The 17857-nt window shown below is 39.2% G+C and overlaps 2 protein-coding genes across 11 annotated transcripts in view; one reads left to right on the top strand and one right to left on the bottom strand.

The window, feature by feature from the left end:
* The window catches only part of LOC124640342 (papilin), a 108450-nt gene extending 98178 nt beyond the window's left edge, over nucleotides 1-10272 (top strand). For all 5 annotated transcript variants that reach the window (XM_047178063.1, XM_047178067.1, XM_047178066.1 and 2 more), the window contains 4 exons: nucleotides 6338-6493; nucleotides 6838-6960; nucleotides 7240-7339; nucleotides 9588-10272. In XM_047178063.1, coding sequence (XP_047034019.1) covers nucleotides 6338-6493; nucleotides 6838-6960; nucleotides 7240-7339; nucleotides 9588-9675 — 467 coding nt within the window. In that variant the 3' untranslated portion in view covers nucleotides 9676-10272. The remainder of the gene's footprint in view (nucleotides 1-6337; nucleotides 6494-6837; nucleotides 6961-7239; nucleotides 7340-9587) is intronic.
* Nucleotides 10273-10461: 189 nt separating this feature from the next.
* The window catches only part of LOC124640340 (baculoviral IAP repeat-containing protein 6), a 79198-nt gene continuing 71802 nt past the window's right edge, over nucleotides 10462-17857 (bottom strand). For all 6 annotated transcript variants that reach the window (XM_047178060.1, XM_047178056.1, XM_047178059.1 and 3 more), the window contains 7 exons: nucleotides 15556-15673; nucleotides 15040-15166; nucleotides 14343-14560; nucleotides 12563-12802; nucleotides 11874-12062; nucleotides 11465-11599; nucleotides 10462-11174 (listed from right to left, as the gene is read on the bottom strand). In XM_047178060.1, the coding sequence (XP_047034016.1) occupies nucleotides 11016-11174; nucleotides 11465-11599; nucleotides 11874-12062; nucleotides 12563-12802; nucleotides 14343-14560; nucleotides 15040-15166; nucleotides 15556-15673 (1186 nt within the window). In that variant the 3' untranslated portion in view covers nucleotides 10462-11015. The remainder of the gene's footprint in view (nucleotides 11175-11464; nucleotides 11600-11873; nucleotides 12063-12562; nucleotides 12803-14342; nucleotides 14561-15039; nucleotides 15167-15555; nucleotides 15674-17857) is intronic.

Here is a 17857-nt window from a genome sequence, read left to right on the forward strand (position 1 = left end):
ATGTAGCATCGCAGATACGGATATCTGTTTCTACGAAATTTTAAATGACCACCGCCTTATCTTGACATAAATATACAGGCCATTGATTAAATAAAATGTAAAAACAATAGTGTCCTGTGCCGGAACATTGATGAACGAGGTATCTCAAATCTACTTTGTGTAAAAGTCATTGTACTACTTATATTATCTACACACGCATAATATTTATAAATATGTACAGCTTTGTTGGTCTGCAGATGAAAAAAATGAAAAAAAAAATGAAAAATATTTATTAGAAGTAACAAAGTGTAATGTACAAGAATTGTGTTTGGAGCCTCCTTTTAGACAAACAATGCCTGTGTTAGGAGACTCCGCTCTTCCATATCATAGATAAGGTTACATCATGTTACTTAAAAAAAAAAAAAACAATAAAATAAGAATAAGTACATGCATGTTTTGAAGAAACTTGATGTATTGTTTTGGTTTGTATGTACGGTATGTGTGTGAAATGTAGTGTGGTTCAATATGATAAGATAAGATAATGTGTGGTGTGACGAGTGGAGTGTTGTGATGTGGTGTGGTGTTATGTAGTGTGAAGAGTGGTGTGGTGTTATGTGGTGTGACGAGTGGAGTGTTGTGATGTGGTGTGGTGTTATGTAGTGTGAGGAGTGGTGTGGTGTTATGTGGTGTGACGAGTGGAGTGTTGTGATGTGGTGAGGTGTTATGTAGTGTGAGGAGTGGTGTGGTGTTATGTGGTGTGAAGAGTGGTGTGGTTTGGAGTGGTGTAGAGAGTGATGTGGTATGGTGATTTGCATAGCTATAGCGTGTGGTTACATTACTCATGAAAAACCAGAAGAGCTTCCGTATCCTCGTAAGAGAGAGACTTAATCCAGTTCACTATCATTTTTTTACAGACATAATAGTTGTGATTGTGTATGTAGATTTTTTTATTAATCCTGTTATATAGCTGTGCTGAGAGATAGTAATATTGTCTACTACTAAATATGGTTTTACATTGGGGAACTATTGCAATTTTATCTTTTCTCCTTTTAGGTTTCTTATTCGCATGATAAGGGAGGGTTTTATGTTTTTTTAGAACTGTTTGGGTTATGTACAGTTTCCTGACTGAGAGTAAATTACTGATGACGTATAAGAATTCAGTGGAGTATCTTTTATTTTTAAAGTACATGACCTTTATAAGTGCTCGTTGTGCACGTTCCAAGTCCATGAATCTAGTTTTGGCTGCCCCACCCCAAATGGGGATACAATACAATAGAACAGACTGTGCTAGGGCAAAGTAGATCTCGTTCAGAAGGTTTCTAGGCTGCTGATCACTCCTCAACAATTTAGTAGGAACCACATGCCTAAGTGTTCTGAAGATCCAGGTAAGCTTTCGAACTCTGGCAGTCACCTGTTCAAGATGAGGGTACCATGAGAGAAGCTGGTCAACCATCACGCCCAAGTATTTGGTTTTAGTGACCCTAGTTAAACATGGACAGTTACAGCTTGATCTGTTTATGTCTCCACATGTATGAACCTTCAAGTTGAGATCCTCATTAGGCTGTGTCCGCGCGCTAACACTAAAACATATGTAATTGGTCTTGGAGGTATTTAATGTTAGTAAATTGGTTTTCAGCCATTTGTCTATACAAGCAATCCCTACCTCTGCACTCATTTTAACTTCTTGCCAAGAACTACCAGAAAACAGAACCGCAGTATCATCTGCGTATGCAAAGACCCTGGCATTAGTTAATTTAATATTGCATAAGTCATTAATGTACAGCAAAAATAGGGTAGGGCCTAAAACACTACCCTGAGGTACGCCGTATGTTATGTCTGCTTCATCACTCGTGTATAGCCCTATTTTTACTTTTTGTTTTCTATTGGAAAGGTAGTCCCTGAGCAAGTTGAGTGCAGTACCCCTAATTCCGGCACTATATAACTTGTTCACAAGGATGGGGACAGAAACGGTGTCGAAAGCTTTTTTGAGGTCTATAAAAATAGATAGGCACTTGTTTCCCTTCTCCAGATGCTCAATTATATGAGAAGATAATGCTGTTACAGCATCTTCGGTACTTACAGCTTGTCTGAATCCAAACTGAGAAGGAGAAAGTAAGTTGAATTTATTTAGGAATTTAGTGAGTCTAGTATTTATAATCTTTTCGAGAATTTTTGATATGGCTGGTAAGACCGAGATAGGTCTATAATTATTGACATCGTCTCTGTCCCCCCCCTTGTGTACCGGGGTAATAATAGACTGCTTTAGGGGAGCCGGGAAGACGCCTTGTTGGAGGCAGAGGTTTGCAAGGTGGGTTATCACAGGGACAATCTCCTTTCCTACAAACTTTAAGAATTTTGTTGAAATGTTATCCCAACCTGGGGCACTATTAGATTTTAAATTATTTAATATATCATTAACTTCATTTTCGTCGGTGTCAATTAGCGCAAAGGAGTTTGGGGGAGATATGTCTGGGATATGGCTATTATTTAAAGTGGGGTGAATTTGATCAGCTAGTTGTTTTCCAATATTAGAGAAGTAGTTATTAATATAGTTTATAGACTCATAAGGAGAAGGTTTTATATTTAATAGTTCTAAGTTATGATTCATTATTTTATTTGAGTATGTGATATTTTTTATGTTTTTCCATAGCATTTTATTATTAGTTATAGATTTTGCAAGTAAGTCTCGTTCATATTTCCTTTTTAATTTTTTAATTAGATTATTGCAGTAGTTCCTGTATCTAGTATACGTAATTTTTAGTATTTCGTTGTAGGGGTCATTTCGACTCTGCTTTTGTAAATGATTTCGGTTTTTAATACAGCGTAGTATACCCATAGTGATCCACGGTTTAATTATCCGTTTACTATTCGGAATTTTCTTTGTTATCGTGTTATTGTTTATAATGTAAGTTAAGGTACCAATAAAACTTGAAATTAGTAAATTTGGGTCATCACAAAATAGGAGATCAGATAAATTCTTTTCTTGAAGATCTTTCAAAGCTTGCTCGTAATTTAGTGTAGTCGTAGTTTTTTTGGCCGTATGGATATTTTTTAATTTTGTAAGAGATAGGAATGTTGTGTGATGGTCAGTTATTGTTGAGTGTAATATAGCAACAAAGGCGGAGAACTTCTTTTTATTTATGTTTAACATGAAGTGGTCAAGGCAGTTATGTTCCCTGGTGGGAAGTGTATGTCCAGGCAGTATACCGAAGTGAGAAAGCATGTTTAGGTAACTAACTCTATTTTTGCGATCGTGGGATGATTCAGTCTCTCTTACCTTAATGTTGATGTTGATATCTCCAGCTATAATAGTGTTAATATGGGACGATTGAATGTTTAGGTGTGTACTAAGAGAGTCAGTGAACCTGTCAATGTTAGAGTTAGAAGGTGAGCGGTAAATGCAGTACACTTCACAACCCAATATATTCAGCCGTAGACAGGATGCCTGGTCAAGCTGTATTTCCTCAACTTTATGTTTTATAGAACTTTTAACGTATACAACCACCCCATCGTTCTGATTAAGCTGTCGAGTTGTCATGTAAGAGTGATAGTTGGTGATTTGCGGAATAGGTTTATTAGCGCTTAATCTGCATTCGGTTAAGATAATGATGTCTAGTTCGAAATTAAGTGTACTCAGATTGATAATAAAATCGTCAAAGTTATGATAAATGCTTCTTATATTTTGTGATATGATTGTAAGGTCATTTTTGTTTACTACGACATGTTCGTGGAGTTGTGAGTAATCACAAGTGACAGAACGAGCAATTTCAATATTGTCTAATTCAGATACCGTTTGTAGAGTATTATCCATTTAAGAAGATTGAGTCTAGGGTAAGCAGATGTATCAAGGATGTGTTTTTTTTTTTCAAATATTAACGTATAGTAGTATACTACTTGTTTATTTATAATTGGAGTGTGAGTATTGCGCGAAGAGTGTGATTTTGAAGAATGTGTGCAGGGATTTGAGTAAAGGAAGGGGTGTATGTGTGGTAGGTATGAAAGTTGAGAATGTGTGTATGTGTATGTAAGAATGATTAGAGTGTATAATGTGATGAATTGTGAATGAGTGTGTGTATGAATGGCAATAACAAAATAGTATGAAGAACCGAGTAAACCATCGGAGGTAATATGCCAAAACAACATAAAAAGTAGGATAAGAGGCACATCTAGAATAAACAACACTATTTCTAACTTAACAGTTACATAAAGGTTAGCTACAGAGTTACAAGATAATAGTCATTTTTTCAACAGAAGTTTATGTACCTGGTCTTCACTTCTAATAACTATAGTTGGGGAAGTTTCATCTTTCTTGGTGTAGACTTTGCCGTAGGCGGTCCAGCAAAACTTGTGGGTTCCAGACTTAGTTAGTTCACGTGCCAAGAAGTGGAGACGGGTGCCTTTGGCTGTCAGATGTTCCGATATGAATACTGGAGTGTCTACTTGAGTTTTGAGACCCATATGTTTACAAGATAATTTGTTTTTATGCTTTAAGTTAAATGCCTTTGCCATTTTCAAAATCTCAGTCTTCAACATCGTGGAGTTAGTTTCTACGACGATGGGCGTGCTTTGTTTATCTGCCGATTTTCCACGTACTCTATAGATGTCTTTTATGTCGTGTTTTCTAACGCAGCATTCCATGTTTTGGAATAGACACATGGTCATTTCCATAAGATCTTCTTTGGTCTCATCTTTTTGTCTAGGTACGTTTTTGATCACCAGATTACTTTTACGGCTTCCCATTTGCAGGTCTTCAATTTTATTTTCTAGGATAGTGATATAGGATTTATCATCTCTAGTTTGTTTTTCAAGCTGGGCTATTTTCTCTCGTAACTCCTCGTTTTGTGCAGTAAGAAAAGTAATTGAACTTTCTATACTAGTATTAGATTGTTGGATCTCCTGTAAAGTAGTATTTATGGATTGTATATCTTTCCCTTGCTTTTCAGTGAATATCGATAGCATTATTTTAATTTCATCTTTAAATTCATCCAGTTGTTGCCCTATAGAAACTTCCGTGAACTCCCTGCCTCTTTTAGCTCGCATAGATACGTAGTTCGGCGGTGTCTTATCCGAACCTGCCACGCAAATATCGGTATCTGATAACGATTTGTTCATCGGCGAGTTCATATTGTTCAAGTGCGAAGTAGGACTATCTTATGTGTCACAAGACATGCGCTGTTTACATCCAAAGCATAGTAGTACGCGTGAAGCAGCAAATCGGCCGCAGGCGAGCACAGCGCGGAGGCAAGTAAAGTTCTAATATGAATATTTTATTATAGTGGTCGTCGGGCACAGCGTATAGCCACAGCGTATGTGTGTGCGTAACAAGCGTAGGCGCAGCAGTGAATGGAAGCCTCAATGAGTGCAAGTTACGATGTCACAGTTGAAGATTACTCACTTGGAAGTGTATCTGTCCTTGTTTTGCACGCAGCGTTCTCACGGGCCGGAGGTGAAAGGATGTGACCTTGAGCGTGTTATTACAATCACGGTGAAGACGACTCACGTAGAAGTATATTGGTCTTTGTCGCACGCGTGTGTTTTGTTTCGCTCGACACACTGTTGGTTAGTCTCCACGACGATATGCGCTCCTGGTACTTCACAAAATTTGTTCAACTATTATTTTTCGGATTTATTTCGATTTTATGAATATTATTTAAAAATGCACTGAGTATATGTGTAGACACGTCTGCTCTGCACAGGGTCCGCGCGGGAAGAGGAGAGATGTCTATTCGTTTTGTAATTTTTAAAGAGTAAACAATCTAACAGCGATTTCTCACTAACGGATTATTAGCTCAACTCTGCTGAGTGAGCGGAAAATACGCTAGTATGAAGCGCTCTCAAGCATTCTTTAAGCTCGCATTTTGATAATTTTTTGTAGTTATTTTTATAACTCTTCGTGCATATAACTAACAGTTGTGCCGATTGTTTACTCTTAACTAAGTGGAAAAAAAAACAGGTCTGTTTGTTGATTGAGCACAGCCGTATGTGAACATCTGTATATTATATGCTTCTATTTATGTATTTATGTATGTTTATAGGTTCTTAAGATGACGGCCTCGTCGGTTCTGAGGTCACAAACGCAACTGAGATGTAATTAGGGTTCGGGTTCGATTCCCGGCTAACTTTGTCACGATATCACAAAGCAGTTTTCTATCTAATTAGGCACCATCGTGCTTTAATATTGATACCAATTTATTTTCAGATAGATTTAGCACACTTTATTCAAGCTTAGCCCTCACGATGTTAGAAGCTTATACGATTTATACAAATAAATAAGTACCTAAGTATGTGTAATTATGCATACTCATGGAACCAACACCCAAACCATATAAAATCTTTAACACAACTCTTGACTGTGCAGTGCCCGTGACTGCGAATATCTCAACAAACCCGACGACGATGAGTGTGGGCCGCGACCTGTACCTCATCTGCAACCTGGACGGCTTCCCCGAGCCTGAGGTCTACTGGACCAAGGACGGATACCCATTGCAGTCTGACGGCAGGATCTCTATCACTGGTAAATCATATTTTTCAATATATTGTCATTTAACGTTTCAGGATTGTCCACAACAATAATGCAGTTTATGTTGTTTCTACCGTAACTCTTGAATGAATCCGCCTGAGCTTGATCTTTGCTTCGCCAATACCACCTCAGCTGCAGTTGGCAAAGGCCACGACTAATGTGCATTGTGCACACACTTTTAGATATTTATTGAGAGCAAAATACAACCCCCGCGGTCGTATTTTATTGGTTGGCACGGTTGTCTTGTTTTAGTGATTTTGCCATTACTTTGGTTCCACTTTAATACACATTTCATTGTATTCAGTTTGGAATAATAAATGTTATTTTTATCCCAACAGGCAGCACGATTGTGTCCCGTCTGACGGTGGGGCGTCTGACCGTGTCTGACAGCGGTTTGTACGCGTGTCACGCCCAGAACCAATACAGTTCGCAGACTGACACCGTGCAGATCAATGTGCAACGTAAGTTATGCTTAACTATTACTTATTTTTACCTAGTATAATAGTTCTCGCCAAAGTTTTTGTCACAGAGCATTGCAAGTCTCTGCGCAGATACCATTATTTTGGGTCATCAGTGAGTGGCGCAGTTGCATAGAAACTTGCACGTAGTTAAATTGTGCTCGGAACTTAGCTACAGACTGTCATTGAGTTTTGCGGGAACTTTATCAAGTGTTAAAATACTACTAAATAATAAAAATAAATAAGGAAAATTATAATTAAAATTGCTTAACTATTTAACAGAGCAAGTAGTGGTGCCCGCCAAGTGTACGGACAACCCGTTCTTCGCGAACTGTGACCTGATCGTGCACAGCAAGTTCTGCAAACACAAGTATTACTCCAAGTAAGTATCATCTTGATCGAGAGGTTAATCGATCGAGGGGTCAATCGATATCATTTGCTTCAATGAGATTATAGTTCTCAATTGCCCTTATCAGATGTCCACTTCGTTTAGAGTGTTAAACATTATTTCTAGATGTTTGTTAGATCAAATTATAGGTTACATCAACACAACATTTTAGTAAGTCTTTTTCTCGACTGAAATGTACCCTTGGTATTTAACAATCTAATCTATACTTATAATAAATCTCTGAGAGGTCAATTTTGTACATTAAATATATTTCCAAAAAAGTCGTGGTGGCCTAGTGGGTAAAGGACCAATCTCTCAAGTATGAGGGCGCGGGTTCGATCCCAGGTCAGGCAAGTACCAATGCAACTTTTCTAAGTCTGTATGTACTTTCTAAGTATATCTTAGACACCATTGGCTGTGTTTCGGATGGCACGTTAAACTGTAGGTCCCGGCTGTCATTGAACATCCTTGGCAGTCGTTACGGGTAGTCAGAAGCCAGTAAGTCTGACACCAGTCTAACCAAGGGGTATCGGGTTGCCCGGGTAACTGGGTTGAGGAGGTCAGATAGGCAGTCGCTTCTTGTAAAGCACTGGTACTCAGCTGAATCCGGTTAGACTGGAAGCCGACCCCAACATGATTGGGAAAAAGGCTCGGAGGATGATGAAATATATTTCCAAAATATCTATCAGGTGATCAGTGATCGATACTGATACCAAAAATGCAATCAGTAAAATTTTTGTCTGTCTGTATGTTCGTCATAGAAACAAAACTACTCGATGGATTTTAAAGAAACTTGGCACAAATATTCTTCATACTCCTGGGCAGGTTATAGGATACTTTTCATCACGCTACGATTAATAGGAGCAGAGCAGTGATGGGAAATGTTGGTAAAACGGGAAAAGTTACCTACTCTACTTTTTAAGCTTCCGTCGCGTGTGCAGCCTTAATGGTTAAAGCTATATAGAAACCACGTGACGAAAATTTTCTCCTTTAAATTATGTAAAAAATATCCCACGACAGTATTGGCCTTACTACAAAAACTTAAACATCTGTTTTACACTTGTCTAAAAAAATTGTGGCTGCAAAATGAACCATATGTCAAAGTCTTAAACTGACGTTTAAAAGTTTTTGTGGTATGACGGTATGTCTGTCTTTTATGGTTGACTCACAATAACACGTGTAGGTACCTTCCGATTGCTAAGCAATTCAGAGCTTTCTGATTATATTTGTCTACTCTGACGTTTATAACACTCTCACTCATCCCAATAGGCTAGGTACGCATAGATTTAGATAATTGGAGAGGCTGGTGATTATTATTTCTTCCTCTCTTTGCACAAAGTCTAAATATAACGCGGACGAAGTCGCTGGCAGAAGCTAGTGGACTGATAAAGGCGTAGTCATATTTACTGCTTTTGCTGGTGGAAAATCATTCTCTTCTTTAATCATTATATGCCGGGCTCCATCCTTTTCCCGCATAAGGATTTTCCAATTTTTTATCCAGCAGCAACTACGTCAATTGACGGTTGTATTTTCTTAATTTTCGAGTGTTGTTGGTCCTTAAATTGGAGGAAAGGTTTTTAATTTTCTTCTATTTCGACATGAAAGATGCAAGATCAGGAGTTCGTTCATCCACTAGTTCGGTAATCTGGGAAGCCAGCCCAAATAGGTGCATTTACGTCGTTTGTAACCGCGTTAAGGAATTTTTAAGAGATACTTTATCAGTATTATCGCTCTGTTCACTGGTTATATTCGGTTCATTATGCAAGGGATTGTTTACTTGGCGCTGTTTATTAAAACTGCGTGGGTCTAGGAGACGTGCGCGTTACCGAGGTCCGGAGGGAAGGGAAATTGGTAGGTAAATTGTACCAATAATCCAAATATAGTCGATTTGTCTGTAATGTGCAACCTGCGTGTTGTTATCAATTGAACACAGTTAACTATTTATAGAACGTGTTACCCACGGTTCAGTTACCGTGTCGTGTCTAATCTTTGTTTCCAACGCATTTAAAATATGTTGAGTCGTAAAATGGCATACACAAACGGCCAGAACAGAAATAACAGGGCCCACAACATTTTTATGGTCTCGCGAAACCAAAACACGCTTATATTTTTTTAAAGGACAACTCCTTTCTTGCCTGACTGCCCAAGAAGGGTTATGTTTTTTCGGTATCTTCCCAGACAAGACCATACATACAGTTTTGTAAATATTTGTATAATTCTCTGACCATGTTCTCGTTCGCAGGTTCTGTTGTAAGTCGTGCGTGGAAGCCGGCCAGCTGGACCCGCGGGAGGCAGAGCTGCAGGCAGACCAGCCCTTGAGGAAGAAGTAGACGTCAGCTTCACCAAGATCTTATATAGCATATAGTAGCCGAGCCACGCGACCGATTGTGACTAGATACATTTTCCAATTCCCCCTCGATACTACTTAAAAAGTATTTTAGTTGAAATATTGTGTGTAAAGTTTAGTTAAAAGATGTTTTTGTTACCTCTTTTTTTGCACATCGGTCGCAGGCTCTGGCGGTAATATAGTTTCATGTGCCATAAGTGGAATAGGTCTCGAACTTCAGCGTGAGCCCGATGAGGTCTGCTGTGCGCATGTCCACTACACGCGGTCATACCAATAGATATAATGTAGATAGCTAATATTACTTGAAACTAACATTTTATGTAAATATTTTAAAATGTCACAAATTCCATCTGTGATGGAACATTTTTTGAGTAATTTTACAATTCTACATAGTTAGTCAGAAGAGTATAGTAAATAAATTATTTATGCAATAAGTTGTCTAATAAAGTAAATGTTTAGCTCGTAGGGTAACGCTAGGGTGGCTAGTGCTAGATACAAGTCATAATAATTTGTTTAAGTGGAATCCTTTCGTAATAGTGACGATGTAAATAGATGGACAATAAAAAACGTATTAGCAAAATGTTGTGTTTAATTACCTCATTGTCTGAATGGAATACAAAGCTGAACATGATAGACAGAGTGGTGGCGACGCTCGTTGGATCCCAGCAATAGAACAATCAAAGCTTACGCGAACATAATTAGGTTTATAAAATACATTTACTGTTATAATATCGGGAAGATGTGAAAACAACAAAAATAAAAAGAAACATTGCGATAACATAAATTTTTATTTACATTCCGAAATTCACAATCAAATATAACAATAAACGTCCTAACGTCCAACTTACCTGTCAATGAAAGTACAGTGAGAAACACACAAGTCTACTGGTGATTTATCTATATACAACATACATTCACAAGTCGCACTCGTCACCCGCCGAGCCGCTGCCGTCCGGCCGCCTCGACTACTCTTATAGAGCAATACAGGGATATACATATCATAATATATTCTTAGAATACAAAAAACAATAAGTTATATACAATCAAATTATAATTTCATGTACATGTCGCGTGTGACGTGCACGTGCGGCGTGGTACAGCGCGTACAGTCCGCGTGCAGTCGGCCCGTAGTCTACCTCTAACTAGCTTACCGGGCGCCGAGGGGGCCCACTTTAGTATCACAATGCGTGTTAAACTAAACAGAGGTCCCGCTACATTCTAAAAAACTATAAAAACCGAAATGTTCTAGTACAAAATAAAAAGAAAATCTTTTTCGAAGAATAAAGAGGTTAGAAAGTGTTGGGGCGGGTGGTGGGGTGGGGCTCAGTCGAGCACGTGCGACACGATCTTCTCCATGTCGTGGTCCAGCGGCGCCGGCGCCGGCTCCGGCGCGGCCGGCAGCCGGAACGGCTCGTCCAGCTCCGCCAGCCCCGCCGGCACCGGCAGCTTGCCCAGCTCCTCCTGCAGCTTCACGTAGTGCCGCTGCGGGGATACACACACACCTTTTATCTCTACTACTGTTCACACACAGTTGTCATGCTGTCATTGAACATCTCTGGCATTCTTTACAGGTAGTCAGAAGCCAATAAGCCTGACACCAGTCTTACCAAGGGGTATTATTGGGTTGCTCGGGTAACTGGGTTGAAGAGGTCAGATAGGGCAGTCGCTCCTTGTAAAGCACTGATACTCTGCATCTGGTTAAGTTGGGAAAAAGGCTCGGAGGATGATAATGTTCACACACAGATCACCCCGCACTAGTAGTGGGTACATACCTTGAGCGCCATGAGGTTGAGCTGTATGCTGCGCTGTGTCCGCTCGTCGCCGCTCTGGCTCTCGAGCTCGGTGATCCAGTTGGCCACCGTCTGCATTATCTCGTTGCGCTTTATCCAGAAGTGCGTCTGAATCACCTACACAATCACAAAATACTATTAATAAAACTAGCAGAAGAAAGCCTCCTCATCTATCAAACAACTATAGTTGTTGCCAACGTTTTATGAACGCCAAATAACATCCTAAACTTTAAAAAAAGTTTAAGAATACTCTGATAAAATATCGATGATACGACGTTAAGCAGTTTTGAAAATTTAGATTTGTTCCGCTACTTCTGAAGTTGACTGTACCACTTAAACTCTCTATATACGTAGCGTCTTGGTCCACATAGGTGAATATGAATGGCGGTACCTCCTTGAAGCAAGGCTCCGGGTTCCGCAGATGGTCGAGCATGGCCCAGCGCACGCAGGCCTGGTAGATGTTGGAGTTGTACTCGAGCGACGCGCTGGAGCCCACGCGGGTGCCGCGGCTGCGCTCGTAGCCCGGCTCGTTGAAGTACGGCTCCGGTACTAAGATCAGCGACTGGATTGATACTAGCACCTGGGAACAGCGGTGGTGTTTGTTTAGTAGGAGGAAGATAAAACAAGAGAATAACAAAATCAAATACATTATAATATAAACATAATATAACTGTTATCAAAATTGGATTAGGGTTGAAAACTGATATAATGTGCATATCAAGATTCAAAATTACCTAACGGTTCTACTACAAAAAATCAAATGACATAGGTATTATTAACAGTGCCGAGACATCAGCATTAGTTGTTTTATACAATAGATGTTTAGAGCGCGTTTGTTTGTCTTGTAAAGCACTAGTACTACATCCAGTTAGACTGGAAGCCGACCCCAACATAGTTGGGAAAAAAGGCTCGGAAGATGATGATGATGTTTAGAGCGCATTTTTAATTGTACAACAATTTTTTTTACTTCCGATTCTACATCACGTCGAAGTCTATGAGTCTATGAGCCGATAGAATGAAAATCGAGAAAGCATATGACATATTACACAGATTTAGAAAATGTGAATAATATGTACGTACCTGTAGAAAACTAGAAGTATGCGCGTTCCACTTCTCCTCGGGGCGTCCGTGCCAGGTGTTGAGCACGGACAGGCACACCTTGCCGTCGTTGTACAGGTTGGGGTTGAAGCGCACGGAGTGGCGGCCCGTGGTCTCCAGGTTGATGAGCATGGGCACGGCCGGGTACTCCGCCGGGAAGTACACGTCCAGCACGAAGCAGCCGTTCGCGTACGGCGTGTCCGACGGACCCGTTATTAAGACCTGATACAGATGATAATGTTATAATAGGCAAATACAGCCCTAAAATAAGATTGTTCCGAAAATACTCAAAATTTATATACATTAAATAAGGGAGTTTATAAAAAATAAATAGGGGGATATAGGGACAACAAAAAAAGATACACAAGGGAGTATGTATTTAGGGACAGTACGTACATAAGAAAGTACATAGGATTAGATTAAAGAGGTGTTACAACTTTAAAGTCATGTAATGTGGTTAGTGGCATCTAAATTATTTTTTTATCCATTGCATTATTTTATGCATTTATTTGTATGTAGATCTCTCATACAAACACTGACATAAACTATCGACTGACTGTCTCGTTGGTCTAGTGGTCGCAAGCGCGGCTGCTGTACTCGAGGTCTCGGGTTCGTTTCCCGGGTCGGGCCGAAATCGCTTTGTGGGTTTTCTTAAACTTTCACAAAGCAGCCCGTAGTCTGGAAGTTGGTGATTGATTCACCCGTGCATCGGAGAGCACGTAAATGTCGGTCCTGCGCCTGATCTCTTTCCGGTCGTGTCGGATTGCCGTCCCATCGGGTTATGAGAATAAAGGAATAGTGAGTGCACCTGTGTCTGCGCAAATGCTTGTGCACTATAATATGTCCTGCGCAGCTGGCTGATGTCCTTAAGTGAGAACAGCCGCCGTGGCCGAACAGTGTTGGGCAAATCAACTAATTTATTCAATCAATTGATCAATCATGATTGATCTAATCATGATTATTTTAGTCATGACTAATATAATCATAACTAACGAGATCAATCATTAGTCATGACTAAATTCGTTAATCGCAAATCGTCAATCATTAGTTTTAATCATGAATGTATGACTAAGCTCAATGCACAGGTGTTGGTACACTACACATACAGGGTGTAAGGATCAGCTGATCGAAGACTCAGGCCATCATCTTGAGTAAAGCATTGAAGGAATTAGGTTCGGAAAAAAAAATTTACTCTGCAGCCAGAAAAAAATTAGACATATGCGACTCGGCAGCCAATTTTGTATGGAGATGTCAAAAATTCTTTTAATTTCCGAGAACAATTTCTTTGTGGACTTTGCTCAGGAGCATTATCTGAGTCAGTTTTCAGGGGCTGTACCGTACACCCTGTATCAAACGATTGATTTTCTCTTAGTGCCTTACGAGTATTTTACCGGGGCATGTATTTATCTGACCACCAAAAAATACTGAATTTAACTAAAACACTAAAGTCTAACCTAACCTACTGTAACGTTTTGTGTGCAATTCAGTATTTTTTTAAGATGCAGAAAAAAAAAACTTTACCCGGAATTAAAAAATATCAATCATAAATAAATAATCATGATTATTTGATTAAGATTAAAACTAATCAATCGTTAGTCATCACCTTGTGATTAAACTAAATAATCATTAGTCTTCAATCATAACTAACACATTCAATCATTAGTCATCAATCATTAGTTAACTAAATTTTGCCCAACACTGGGCCGAAATCGGCCGTGGACGCTATTATTAAACTATCGACCATACGACCTGTTGTACCCACCTTCATAACATCGAGCCTGTCAGCATCAGTCCTGACGAAGACCGACGAGGAGTAGGACAGAGGCAGCGACGTGGCGAGGGTGGCGGCCTCCTGCGCGAGGCGCTTCATGCGGGCGGGGTGGGCTCGCTCGCCGGCGGCGCGGACCAGGCCCTCGAAGTGGTACGGCACTAGGAAACGGAACCCGCTTTCTGCACACTCCGCTATCATCTCGAACGTTTCTAAAACAAAGTAAAAGATGAAGTTTATATCAGGATTCCCGATATATTGTTTGGAAGGTTGATTTTAAGGACAATTTTCGCTCTCGTTTCGCATTGAGAAAAAAAAATAAAAACATGAATAATTGTTTATCAATTTTCTTAAATCATTCTGTTGTTTCATCTTCATCAACTTCACTTGGTACACAAAACATACAAATAGATAAAACTTTAGTCATATAATCTGATTTCAATGAGAGAAATAGAAAGTAAACCTGTATCTATGCACAAATAGCCTATGTAGCTGGTTGGTTTTTTTAGACATCAGTGAATATGGCCGAAGTGATTATGGCGTCTCCTTATCCTAATATCACGGCCAAAAGAATGAGAGCAATATTAAGTAAACCTGTACCTGTGCACATATAATACCGTGGAACTGGTTGGTTTCCTATAAAAACAGTCAAGATAGCCGAAGTATTTCTTGTACGATGGTGTCTGCTTACCGAACTGCATGGTCCGCATGAGGTCGATGTAGCGTGCCTCGCGCGAGGCGCCGCTGAGCGGCTGCGGCACGCTGCTGCGGGTCGACTCCGCCTCGCCCTCCGACCGGCACATCAGCGCTGACGTCGCCTGCAAGCAGTTAAATTCATTAGGTACATAACATTTTGATGAAATACAAATTCATTATATAAAATACAAATTCATTATATAAAATATTGGAGAAAAGGTCTAGAGAAAATAGAGTACTTTTTGCCTATATTAAAAAATAAAATTAGCTATTCTAATGTTTAAAGAATAATGAAACCCCTTCAAGAAACAGGGAGAGGGTTATAATTTAATTTATTGTGTAAAGTTGATGCTTACAAAATAAATACTGCTTATAAAAATTACATAATAATGAGACGCCATTTATAAGCAGTAAATGATGCTAATAAGGAATCGAGTAATTGAGTATTGTAGAGCTATAAAGAAAATAATAAGTAGGATAGAAAATAATAGTATAGAATGTATGAGCTTACTTGTATATCGGCGATGAGCGCTGCAAGTCCCTCGTCCTCTTCCGATAATTCTGAATTACTTGAAGTACTAAATCTTTGGCTATATGTCATTTTACCGAATATATTCTTCTTACTCATCCTGAAATAGAGAGGACAGGTTAAACTTAAGTCATGGCAAGAAATCAACAAGCGGAAGAAGTCCATCAGAAATAAAAAAGAGTATGGGAACAAAGTGATATTCTGATTATGTGTAAGATGATAAACTATAGTTCGGCCATTCAGAGAATGCGTTCCTGACACGTCGCGATTGAACTGACGACGTAACTACATTCATTGATTATTGATATAATAATGTTGTTTTAATGCTCCTCAATTGTTAAAACGGTAAACAACCAGCAAAAATATTTTTATCGTAACTGCAACGCCATTGCAAAGTTACGTCGTCAGTTCAATCGCGACGTGTCAGGAACGCATTCTCTGAATGGCCGAACTATAGTAGAATTCCAATATAATATTAATATGAAGTGGTTGAGCACACTTATTTTTTTGTCCTACTAGCTGTTCTCCGAGATTAAATAGGCGTTTCAAGGAAACTACTTCTCGCTCCCGGATGAAAAATAGATAGTGTCCTTTCTCAGGCACTTTAGTAATATATGGCTAACCTACTTCAGACACCAGTTTCTATGTTTAAAGCAACTTGTATCCAACAAATTCATGTATTTTGATCATCATCATCTTCCGAGCCTTTTCCTAACTATGTTGGGGTTGGCATGGTATGTAAGTATATAAGTATGAATCTAGATACTAACTATAGTTCGGCCATTCAGAGAATGCGTTCCTGACACGTCGCGATTGAACTGACGACGTAACTACATTCATTGATTATTGATATAATAATGTTGTTTTAATGCTCCTCAATTGTTAAAACGGTAAACAACCAGCAAAAATATTTTTATCGTAACTGCAACGCCATTGCAAAGTTACGTCGTCAGTTCAATCGCGACGTGTCAGGAACGCATTCTCTGAATGGCCGAACTATAAGAGAGGAAGAGTGTTCGGGGATGTGCGTTGTTTGTTGATGTTGAATGAGATGAGAAACTCGCGATTATCGTTAACTTTGTTTATTTACGAAAATCGTTACAAAAATGTTAGTTGAATGCACGCCCGTGTACGATGACGACCGAAAATGCACTAAAAGCTAAAAATTGTGGGCCGAGGCTCACGTGTTTGCGTAAAGGTGTTCGGTTACTCCGAACATATTCCCGACCAGCAAAGATGAGGGAGGCTGGGGTGTGCATCCATTACAAAAAAAGTATAAAGTATAAACAAAAATACAAAAAATATTATTATACAATGTTAAACAAAAATAGAAAAATATTATTCCGAATCGTTATTAAAAACTAATTTACGGAACACGGGTCTGGGTTTGCTAAACTCTTTCATCTCGTGTTCTTCTTGAGCTTGCGATTGGTGTTTGTTGATCCTAGAAGTCCTGGGCATTGGTTGAGCTTCGTTGATCGTCTCTTCCGGGGTTGTATTCCAGCTTCTACATAATTTTCGATATAGGAAAACAGCGCATAAGATAACCACTATCCCCAATACGATGTAGATAACCGCATAGTGATGTATGTCGTGGTTAGACATTGAAGTGATACTTTCATATTTCTGTTCTTCTTTCAACTGTTTTAACTTCAAGTCTATCTCTCTAAGCAAGTTGTTGTGCACTGTTTCTGTTTCATTTGATTGGTTGTCCAAATTGTCCTCGTATCCTTGATCAATAGTCAGATTGATTATGTGGTTAATCGGTGCCAGGACTGCTGTTTGAGTATCATATTTGACCTTAAATTGACTCTCATAGTGTTTGTGTCCATGTATTGTAAAAGAGTTTGTTGTCATTACGCAATCGCTATCAAGAGTAATGACATTAGCGCGCATAAGTATGTGCGGCGTAATCCGATCTCCGCATATGATTCGCACTTGACACTGCTCGCAACATACATATAAATATGTGTTTATTTTTGTTAATGAAATGAACTGGCTTTTGCACGCGTCACTGCTTGTTTTGCATACATTATTTCTCTCCAGTATGCAAAGATCTTCATCTGACTTCATCTTGTATATCGGTGTGTTTGAGTCACACATGTATGTTGAGCTTCCTCTGGTTATACATTTCTGTAATATTTCTGTAGTTATAGGTGAATAATTGTCTTTCTGTAAGTTAATGGCAACGTAATCTGAAACTGGAGTGATTGCGAGAGTCATGTTTTTTCTGTACAACTTCGGTACTGCAATGAGGTGATAGAGATCATAAGTTTCTCTGTTG

Source organism: Helicoverpa zea, chromosome 20 (genome assembly GCF_022581195.2).
Source record: "Helicoverpa zea isolate HzStark_Cry1AcR chromosome 20, ilHelZeax1.1, whole genome shotgun sequence".
Taxonomy (NCBI): Eukaryota; Metazoa; Arthropoda; class Insecta; order Lepidoptera; family Noctuidae; genus Helicoverpa; species Helicoverpa zea.